Source organism: Oryctolagus cuniculus, chromosome 7 (genome assembly GCF_964237555.1).
Source record: "Oryctolagus cuniculus chromosome 7, mOryCun1.1, whole genome shotgun sequence".
NCBI classification, from domain to species: Eukaryota; Metazoa; Chordata; class Mammalia; order Lagomorpha; family Leporidae; genus Oryctolagus; species Oryctolagus cuniculus.
The window spans coordinates 60,863,449-60,874,131 of record NC_091438.1 but is presented as its reverse complement, the minus strand read 5'-3'; the positions used below and the strand labels follow the sequence as shown (position 1 = coordinate 60,874,131).

The window sequence follows — 10,683 nt, the reverse complement described above, 5'->3', positions numbered from 1 at the left end:
ACGTTTCATTTTCACTGCACCTTTTCCACATTCCCAGCGTGGCAACTCTTGGTCCTAGGAGTGGTGACGTGAGAAGAGACTAACGCGAAGTCCCCATTTCCAGGTGATAGCTCTTGAGTGGTGAGAGACATCTGTAAAGACAGCTAAAATTCAACCACCATTGACTGGATGCTATTATATTCCAGCCAATGTGGAGGTCGCCCTCATGCACAGCATGGCACGCTGGGCAAGAGAAGTAGCCCTGGGTCGGAGCCCAGACCTTGCCACACACTAGCTGTGTGACCTTGGGTAAGCGACTTAATCTCTCTGGGCCTTAGGTTTATCCCTTGCAAATTGGGGATAAGAATAATGCCATCTCATAGGGTTGTGTGAGGATTCACATGAGTTAAAAAGGGGAGGGTGCTCAGAACATTCAGAAACATTATTGCTTATCACTAGTATTGTGATTAATAAATCACACAGGCGCCTCCACACACGGCCGTGTAACAGCTTTTATTCCCTTTGTTTTACAGATGCATTTGTGAGGAAACTGACACTCCGAAGAACTGCATGGTCAGAGGACTGCTCAGGCCCCGGGCTGCGAAGTGAACCTGGCGCTCCTTCTACCCTCCCGTCAGCGCCTGCCGTTCGGAGGAAAAGCGAGATCTGGAACTTTATATAAGCAACCTGAAAACTGGGGCGCTATCCCAGAGAGCAGCGGGACCCTGAGAGAGGGAGACAGAGGACTCAGACCCACTGGCTGACAGCTTTGCAAGAGGAGACGGGTATGGAGAACAGGGGAAAGGAAATGGAAGAGGAGGAGCCGGGGGTCGCTCAGAAGTTGGAGTGCTGAGTGCACAAGGCTCCCACTCCTCTGTTTCCTGCCTCTTCCCAGTGTCCTAGGCAGACCTTGGAGCCACCTGCTGCCACCAAGGGGAGACAAGCGCCTGAGCCCTCAGCTGCTTGGCCTGCTGCTTTGCAGCCAGAGGGACCCCTTCCTCCCTGCTCACAGGCCACTGCGAGGAGCCTGTGTGCCTGGCCCCAGCACCAGCTCCCCACAGCCCTGCAGAAAAGTAGGCAGCCTGGGCCTGGGCTCAACAACCCAGGGTTGTGGACTAGGATGGGGGATGGGCCTGTGACAGGAGGTACCCTGGGTGTCCTCCTTTGGCCCCATGGAGTCCTCACCCATCCCCCAGTCATCAGGGAACTCTTCCACTTTGGGGAGGGTCCCTCAGACCCCAGGTCCCTCTACTGCCAGCGGGGTCCCGGAGGCGGGGCTGCGGGATGTTGCTTCGGAATCGGTGGCGCTGTTCTTCATGCTCCTGCTGGACTTGACGGCGGTGGCTGGCAATGCCGCCGTGATGGCTGTTATCGCCAAGACACCCGCCCTCCGAAAATTCGTTTTCGTCTTCCACCTCTGCCTGGTGGACCTGCTGGCTGCCCTGACCCTCATGCCTCTGGCCATGCTCTCCAGCTCCGCCCTCTTTGACCACGCCCTCTTTGGGGAGGTGGCCTGCCGCCTCTACTTGTTCCTGAGCGTCTGCTTTGTCAGCCTGGCCATCCTCTCGGTGTCCGCCATCAATGTGGAGCGCTACTATTATGTGGTCCACCCCATGCGCTATGAGGTGCGCATGACACTGGGGCTGGTGGCCTCTGTGCTGGTGGGCGTGTGGGTGAAGGCCCTGGCCATGGCTTCTGTGCCAGTGTTGGGAAGGGTGTCCTGGGAGGAAGGCCCTCCCAGTGTCCCCCCAGGCTGTTCACTCCAATGGAGCCACAGTGCCTACTGCCAGCTTTTCGTGGTGGTCTTCGCCGTCCTCTACTTCCTGCTGCCCCTGCTCCTCATCCTTGTGGTCTACTGCAGCATGTTCCGGGTGGCTCGTGTGGCTGCCATGCAGCACGGGCCGCTGCCCACGTGGATGGAGACGCCCCGGCAACGCTCCGAGTCTCTCAGCAGCCGCTCCACTATGGTCACCAGCTCGGGGGCCCCGCAGACCACCCCTCACCGGACGTTTGGCGGAGGGAAGGCAGCAGTGGTCCTCCTGGCTGTGGGAGGACAGTTCCTGCTCTGTTGGTTGCCCTACTTCTCCTTCCACCTCTATGTGGCCCTGAGCGCTCAGCCCATTGCAGCGGGGCAGGTGGAGAACGTGGTGACCTGGATTGGCTACTTCTGCTTCACCTCCAACCCTTTCTTCTATGGCTGTCTCAACCGGCAGATCCGGGGGGAGCTCAGCAAGCAATTTGTCTGCTTCTTCAAGCCAGCTCCGGAGGAGGAGCTGAGGCTGCCGAGCCGAGAGGGCTCCATCGAGGAGAACTTCCTGCAGTTCCTTCAGGGGACAGGCTGTCCCTCGGAGTCCTGGGTTTCCCGACCCCTACCTAGCCCCAAGCAGGAGCCACCTGCCGTTGACTTTCGGATTCCAGGCCAGATAGCTGAGGAGACCTCCGAGTTCCTGGAGCAGCAACTCACCAGCGATATCATCATGTCGGACAGCTACCTCCGTCCTGCCCCCTCACCCCGGCCCGAGTCATGATGGGCCCTGGACGCTTGGAGGGAGATGGGGCTGGGGGCCGGTTACCATGGCAAGGACCACCTTGTGGGACCACCTTTTCCCAGCTAGCTGGGGCTGGGACTGGAGTCTGTGCACACAGCTTTTGCTTAGTGTTTCCTGGGTCAGGAACAGAGCCCAGAGGATGGACGTCTGGCCAAAGCCTTGGATTTGGCTGTGCTCTTTGACTTCTGGGGGAGGGAACCTGGGTATGGTGAGACGGTGACGAGAGAAAGTGTTACAAAGGTGAGAGGAAGCCTCTCGACCCAGGCATTTTCCATGCCCAGGAAGCAGGGCGACTCCCTAAAGGCAGGAGGTGGAGGATATGGGACAGCAGGCCAGGTTTGCAGTCATTCTGGGGGCCATTTAGGATATTTCATTTCTCAGTGTAATTGGCTAGGGCAGAAACTGCACCCAAGCAAGGTAAGAAAACGACCCGACCCACGTCTTATTTCCTTGAAATGTTTAAAAAGAGCTAAATTAGAGCCAAGTTGTTTCCGTTTGAAATGACAGCTCTTTTTCTGATTTCTAAAAAGTTTATGTCTTTGAAAGGCAGAGGCAAGGGGGAGGGCGGAGAGAAGGAGGGGAGGGAGAAAAAGGGGGGAAGAGAGAGAAAAGAAGAGTGAAGAGAGGAGAGGAGAGCGAGCAAGAGCTCCCATCTGCTGGTCCACACCCCAACTGCCAGCAAAGGTTGGTGCTGGGGTGGGACCAGGCCAAAGCAGGGAACTGAAGTCAAGAATACAATCCAGGACTTTCATGTGAATGGCCGGGACCCTGCTGCCTCCCAGGGTCTGCATTAGCAGGAAGCTGGAATCAGGAGAGGAGCTGGGAAGTGGATCCAGGCACGCTGATGAGGGGAGGCAAGTGTCTTAACGGCCAATTTCTCTAGTTTTATACCTGAGATTTCTTTAAATTGAGAGGGCCAGCAGGGTGCATTCCTTTCCCGAATTTGGCCAGAAGCAAAGGAAAACAGAAATTGGAGAGGGGCAGAGGACAGGAAAGCCCTCTCCTACTCAGGAGAAGCCTTTCCGTTCTATGTTTCAGTCTCTCCTGCATTTAGGGCTTGAGCTCAGCAAAGACAGTAAGACAGCTTGGCTTTTCCTCCCTGTCTTTTAGGATGGAAGCTAGAATTGGGAGTTGGATGGGTTAGCATTTGAATTGCTAAGGCTGCTGGATACAGAGGCTAGGGAATCACCCTGATGAGTAACACTGTGAATCTTTCTTTCCAGGTCTGGCCTCCCTGATCTCTCTCCTTTCGGCAGTGACCCACCTCCAGCCCCCTGGACAATCGGGTACAAGAGTCGAAGGTTGGGCATGGGAAGGGTAGGGTTTCCATGGTCTGTTAATGCCTCTTTACTCCTATACATCGCTCTCAAAATTAGCTTCAGTGACAAAGACTTACATCTCACTCCTCTCTGCAGCCCTGGGTTGGAGAGAGGGCACAGGAGTTGGGCTCAGCTGCTCACTAATTGAAACTGTAGGAACCATGGTGGTTTTTATTGATAGTGGTTATTTTTAAGAGAGAGAGAATGATTAAAAACTGGACAGGACATCCTAGCTAGGATCACCTGTCCATTCCACTTCCCTAAATTGAATCAGGCCAACACCAAAGGGTCAAGGCAGGCTGAGGGGGTGGTGTGGTTTATATTCAAACAAATTCTTGAATCACTGAGCATCAAAGGGGGAAAATGGGCTGGTGGGAATGGGATAGTTTCCCATTTAACAGCTAATAAATAATTTTTATGATCAAAAGTTATATTGATATCAACATTGACTCCTTCAGTTCAATGCAGTGCATAATAGGTGAAAACCCACTATTCCTTGGGACCCATACAGAGGATATACAGTCATTGCCTTCAAGTGCTTTCTAGTCTAATTTGATTGGATCCCTTGTGTTTTTACAGTGTTTAGATCTGAGAAGCATTGCAGAATGTTTGAAAAATATATTGGAGCATATATCCATGGTTCTAACTTCCGCAAGTTACCTACTTACAGCAAGATACCTACACAGAGCTTCCTGCAGTGTGGAGAGTATGGAGGCTGTAAATTAAGCTCTCTAATGAAGAAAAAATTCTCAAATCAAAGTGGGCAAACATAGCCCTCGTCCTAATGATCTAGGGCATTTTCCAGGTTTCTGTCTTCCCACAACTAGCCTACAAGTCCAGTCTAATGCCTATTAAAGAAATCCCTCACATGACAGTATAGTGAGGAGAGTGACTGAAAAACAGGTTCACCTCTCTCTCCCCTTTAAGATACACTCATACTGAGGAATCTCATTCCTGGTTGGGGGTGGGGGTGGGGGGACTTTCAGCCACTACACAGCTAGTAGACCTGCAACACTGCCAGTAGGTGGCAGTGTGAGTCCAGTGGAAATAAGGAAAGGTGTGTGTGTGGGGGGGGCGACCAGGAGGGCCTTAAACATTGCCTGGCAGCCATTTTGTCAATTTATTTTGCCTTTTCCTCTGACTTTGCACTCCAACCCTTCCTTCACATACATCAAAGAAGTAAGTTCTGAGTGCAAGGATATCTCCAATTCAGGTTGAAAACTCCTGACACTGTGATCTCATTGGTGTTTATCACAGAGTTTGACATACATGGGTTAATTTGCCATTTATTTTTCCCTGTGAGAGTGAATTATGAAGGAAATAAAAATTTTTTTCTATTATGCTCAGAACTTTCCTAACATTTCTGCTATGACCATCTTCCAGGAGTTTTCTGGATGCCAGAACAGGCTGGTAAAATTCACTATGTAATCCTAAACTCTCAACATTATTCTCGGACAAAGCCAAACCTTTCTGGTACACTGAAGAATGAACAGGTTGAGGCGATCATCTTGTCAGTTACTTCTTTCCTGCCTTCTGATGGTGTGGGGGACTCCCAGTCCTGGAGCTGGGCCTTCTCTTGTCAAGTGTCCCAAGGCAAAAGGTAAAAAGGGTTGAATTTTGTGAAGTCTGACAGGTCTACTTACTCACTGTGTGAACTTGGGAAAGCTGCTTAATTTCTCTGAGCCTATTTCCTCATCTGTAAAAATGGGGATTATTATTACCTACCTCACAGGGTTGTTGTGAGGATGAAGAGATGAGATGTGGAAGCACCTAGCCATGCCTGGCAAATAGGTACTCAATAAATATTGGTTTTTCTTCCCTTTCCTCTTGCCCTTTTTCCCTAGAAATATTGATGGCAGTAAAGCAATTCCTTTTATTTTAACAGTCATTTAGGAATGAGTGGCAGACCTTTCAAACTTCGAAGTCCTGGCACTGATAAACGTTATGGTCACTGAGGCTGTTGAAAGTGACTCTAATCCTTTGATCAAACCTTCCTAATTAATGAATCATCATTATATAGACCTGTCCATTGGGACCTTATATTGTAATGTTTAGACTCTACTGGGGAAATAATTTTAATCATAGGGTAAGGATATAAGGGCTGCAAAAGAGCTCTTCCTAGAATATATGGAGAGAGTAATTGGCACTGTTTGTCAGTTTAATTAATTTAGGACCACCTTCATGTATTATCAGTGAAAGAGCGTCATCAGCTAGGGGCTTTTACAGGGGATTTATTAATGTCCAGGTGACAGTATAACTGAGAGGCAAATTTTACTACACTACCCTTTTTGGTGTGGGGCAACAGGAAATTTAAGGAGACTCCCAGTATGCACTGGTTTGTTTCACAGTGAGGGGCTGAGGTTGACTTACATTAAATCCTATGCCCAAGAGTGGCGTGTATTGGAGAGAAGGGCAGCGTGGACATTTTATGGAGGAATTACAAGCTTACTTGTTAGGTTACAGAGCTTCTAGTCACAGAGTAACTAGTGATTTCAAGTGACGCTTTGCCGACATAGGAGCTGGGCAAATCTTAAGGCAACTGACATTCATAATTAATAGCACAAGGTCTAGGACACACTTTGAGAGCACAAGGCATGGGCCAACGAGGGCCAAAGAGGGATCGCTTAAGTCCAAGGCATGGTGAGGCCTGGCCGGGACCAAGACTGGGCACTTTGTTCCCATCCCAACCGCTGGAACAATCCTGACACTGCCTCGGTGTCTTCAACCCGGGGGCGGGGAGCGCTGGGTCTCCAACAGCCAGAAATCGATGACATTTTCTGGCCAGCGAGAAAATCTCATTAGAAGTTACCGTGGGGCTGTGGGGGCTCTCATTTGAGAATTTCCTCCCTTCCTCACCTCCCCCAAGCATCCGCTGTGTGACTCTCTGGGAGGGCCCTCTGAGCTGGAGGCCTCGGTCTTTCTCCATTCATCCAAACCAGGTAGCTGAGAAGGTAAAGAGAGATTAAAGTTGGGAGGCACGCCGTGAGTTTGACAGAACCCCGCAGCCCCGCAGCCCCGCCGCCCAGCCCAGCCACACCTCTCGAGGACTTCCGCTTTCGGTCTCACCTCCTCTCCCAGAGAGCTCCAAGCAGTAACGGCCGCAGGGCGTCACCGGAAATGTCGTAAACGCCGGATATCCGGTTCCTCGGGGCGCTAGGGGCGCTGACGGAGAGGGCCGCCGCCCAGCAGTAGACGCTGCCTCAGCCGGCCGAGCCGCAGTTACTGCGGTGTGTGACTGAGCCCGGGCCCAGCCGCCTGTCCCGCCGCCGCCATGGGCTGCACGTTGAGCGCCGAAGACAAGGCGGCGGTGGAGCGGAGCAAGATGATCGACCGCAACTTGCGGGAGGACGGAGAGAAAGCGGCCAAAGAAGTGAAGCTGCTGCTCCTCGGTGAGGGGCTGGGGGCGGGGCTGGAGCGGTGGCCGGGGGAGCCCAGGTCCTGGCCAGGCCGGCCGCACGGACCCCAAAGGGATTTGTAGGGTTTGTCCGGCGGGCGGCGGGGTCCTGGGGCTCAGGCCCCGGAGGGTGAGATGAAGGGGTGGGGTTTTGGGGTTGTGGAAATTAGGCTGGGAGGGTGTGACTCCGGGCTGGAATTAGGTTTAGCAAAGAGTTTGGGAGTGCAGGGCGGTTGGACGGTGAGACTTCATTAGGAATATGGGAGACGCTCATAAAAGAACTGATGTTAGAGAAGGTTTTACGTTGAGTTTGAGCTTGTTAGTAACCAGGAGGAGAGGTTAAGGTGCTTGCTGGATTTGTATAATGATTAGTGAATTTGGAGCGCGGTGACACTTTATAAAATGAAAGCACTTGAATGTTAAAAACTAAGAATAAATTTTTTTTTAGAAAAGACAAAGCGGTGAGACACGAGCGATTACTTTGAACAGAGATCACTCGCACGAAGTGATTACATAGGGAAAGAGCATGTTAGTAAGGCGGGGGAACCCTTGCGCAGGAACGTGCAGGTAAAGGGCTGAGATACGTGACAGATTCGCAGGTATCAAGGAAAAGAGCTTGGATGCAGGGCTTGTCTGTGCTTTCCCACCCTTTTCGTTTTGTAACTCCTTCCCCAGGTTTTATTAGAAGAAGCGGGAGTGGTGTGAGCTGAGGGTACTGAAAGAATGGCTTGTTACGGCTTGTGGCAGATCCGTGGACGACAGATTGCACATTGGAAGTTGTTTGAATGTTTGTTAGGGATACCGTGCTGTGGGGATAAAGTTATTTTAGGGTAAGTTAGGGATTGAGCATGTTTACTGTGAAGACTGTTAGATTTCTGGTGAGCTCTCTATCTTGTTTGTTCTCTTCCAGGAAAAAATACTGGCCTCAGGAATCACTGTTTATAGTTTCTCGTATCCGTTTTAACCCATTACATCCTGAGTTTTCAATTTTGTGAATGTTTCTATGACATAATGTTTATTTCAAAGTTAACATAAGTGGTATATTTATTGCTTGACTTTAGTTTTTTATAGATGCCTCTATATAGGACCATGATACATATGGGTTAAGTGGCTTTTGTGTATTGTCTGATGCATCTTAGCGCAATTTAGTTTTGAAATTTTTGAAACTCAGTAAATCATATAAAATGTCCTTGTGCTAACTTACAATAAACCAAGCCAGATTTCTTCATTATTAGTCTTTACTGTAGATCAGTTAGAGAAGAATAAATAGGCGTGATGATTTCTGTAAGTAATAGAACTTGAGACTTATTCTGTATTTCAGGATGTGCTTGGTACCCTGACAGTGTCTTTTAGTGTTAACATACTGGCTTGGTTGTAGATTGCAGAAACCCTGGTAACAGCTTTGTTGGATATAGGGGAAAAGTTATACATTGGAACCTGAGCTTTCAGTGTGAATAGCTGAACTTCTGGAAGGCTCTAGACGGCCACTGTCTGTATCACAGGTATCTTCTGTGCACAGGCATGGTCCCTGGTACCTGGTCGGCACTTCTTAAATATTTACTGTTAACAAGCATAAGCCAGCTAATGTTGGACATTTGTCCTTGGGGCCTTTCAGAAGTTTCATGGGAAACACAATATTCAAGGTATTAGCATTTTCTATACCGATTGATTGGTTATGAAATTAAGGGTATTTTTTTTCCTCAGGACATTAGCCCATTGTAATACAGTTATAAACTGTGAGACTTTATTCCAAATGGCAGGATTTGGCAGGCAGAACTTTGGCAAGCAGAACTTGTCCAAATGTCTAGAAAAATCTTTATTCAGAACTTTATAGATAGTGCAATTGAAAAGCAGTAAATAAAAAAGTACTAACATTTTCTTTTAATTTTTACTTTGTTTTTTCAATTTTTAAAAAAATTTATTTATTTGACAGGCACAGAGACAGAGAGTCCTTTCCTTTCTTGGTTTATTCCCCAAATACCTGCAACAGCTCCGGCTGGGCCAGGCCAAAGCTAGGAGCTGGGTCTCTGCTGTGGGTGGTAGGAACCCAAGTACTTGGGCTTTTGTCTGCTGCCTCTCATGTGCATTAACAAGAAGATGGATCTAGATCTGAATTGCAAGTGGGCCTCGATTCCAGGCACTCTAATAAGGGAAGCAGGCATCCCAAGTGGCAGCTTCGCCCACTGTTCTGCAATGCTTGCCTTCAGAAAGATTTTGAATGCAGCAAGTCAAATCAACAAATTCAGATAGGTTGCAGAGATATATTCTCTTGCTTGAGACATATACACAGCTATGTAATTGTCTTCATGTTGTTTCTCTAAGGAAAATATACCCAGTACTGTATACAGATTTTGTTTTTGCTGTAGAATATATCTCCTTTTCTGTATATATAAGTCATTTTTATTTCATTACTATGAAATTATCAAATAATATAAGTTGAGGCCTGAGTACTTATCCTTGTCTCTCCTGGCTCAGAATATGTTCTCTTCCTTAAAAGGATATAGTGTAGCATAAATATTGACGGCATGGACTCTGAAGCCAGACTGCGTCAAATCCTACTTCCCACACACTAGTGATAATTCTGGGGAAGTTATTTACTTAATTTCTCCCTGCCTCAGTTCCCTTATCTAAGATGAAAAAAAAAATAGAGCTATTTCATTATGTAAAGCAGAACACTGAGTACTGCCTCACTGACTATTAGTTATTGTTGTCATTATTAACTCAAAGTGATTGTTACAAATTATAGGTACTATAAAATTCAAATCAAGAAACCAGTGTGGACTTAATTAGGGAAATTTTCAGTGTTATAATTCTTCTTTTGATTTCTTTTAACTTCCCTTTTGGTGGTGTTAGCAAGATCTTGATAAGTCAAATTAGTGTAGAATCACAGTTTTCTTTTTTCTTTTTTTTTTTTTTTTTTTTGACAGGCAGAGTAGACAGAGAGAGAGACAGAGAGAGAAAGGTCTTCCTTTGCCGTTGGTTCACCCTCCAATGGCCGCCGCTGCAGCTGCCGCACCGCGCTGATCCGATGGCAGGAGCCAGGATCCAGGTGCTTTTCCTGGTCTCCCATGGGGTGCAGGGCCCAAGTACTTGGGCCATCCTCCACTGCACTCCCTGGCCATAGCAGAGAGCTGGCCTGGAAGAGGGGCAACTGGGACAGAATCCGGCGCCCCGACCGGGACTAGAACCCGGTGTGCCGGCGCCGCAAGGTGGAGGATTAGCCTATTGAGCCACGGCGCCGGCCAGAATCACAGTTTTCTATTGAAAGACAATATTACATAATAGATAGGATTACATATATTACATAATAGATAGGATAGGTACATAGGATTGCATACATGTTTGCTGTTTGCAGATTTTTTTGTAGAATTTTTTTTTTAAGTTTTTGTTTGTTTATTATTTATTTGAAAGGCAGAGGAATAAACAGAAAGAGAGTTCTTCC

The 10,683-nt window shown here is 48.4% G+C and overlaps 2 protein-coding genes and 1 long non-coding RNA gene across 4 annotated transcripts in view; 2 read left to right on the top strand and 1 right to left on the bottom strand.

Moving 5' to 3' along the window:
* Positions 1-482: 482 nt before the first annotated feature.
* On the top strand, positions 483-2,716 carry GPR61 (G protein-coupled receptor 61). The gene has a single exon (XM_002715804.5). The coding sequence runs from the start codon at positions 1,152-1,154 to the stop codon at positions 2,505-2,507; it is 1,356 nt and encodes a 451-aa protein (XP_002715850.3). The 5' UTR covers positions 483-1,151; the 3' UTR covers positions 2,508-2,716.
* Positions 2,717-5,987: 3,271 nt separating this feature from the next.
* LOC103350102 (uncharacterized) lies at positions 5,988-6,955 on the bottom strand. The gene is made up of 3 exons (XR_518157.4): positions 6,885-6,955; positions 6,704-6,790; positions 5,988-6,624 (listed from the first exon to the last, which is right to left on the bottom strand). It is a non-coding gene; the product is annotated as an uncharacterized lncRNA (long non-coding RNA).
* Positions 6,956-6,966: 11 nt separating this feature from the next.
* GNAI3 (G protein subunit alpha i3) overlaps positions 6,967-10,683 on the top strand; it is a 52,157-nt gene continuing 48,440 nt past the window's right edge. Inside the window, exon 1 of one of the 2 annotated variants that reach the window (XM_008264734.4) lies at positions 6,967-7,236. In XM_008264734.4, the coding sequence (XP_008262956.1) occupies positions 7,119-7,236 (118 nt within the window). In that variant the 5' untranslated portion in view covers positions 6,967-7,118. The remainder of the gene's footprint in view (positions 7,237-10,683) is intronic. The other variant, XM_002715803.5, reaches the window with a different exon arrangement.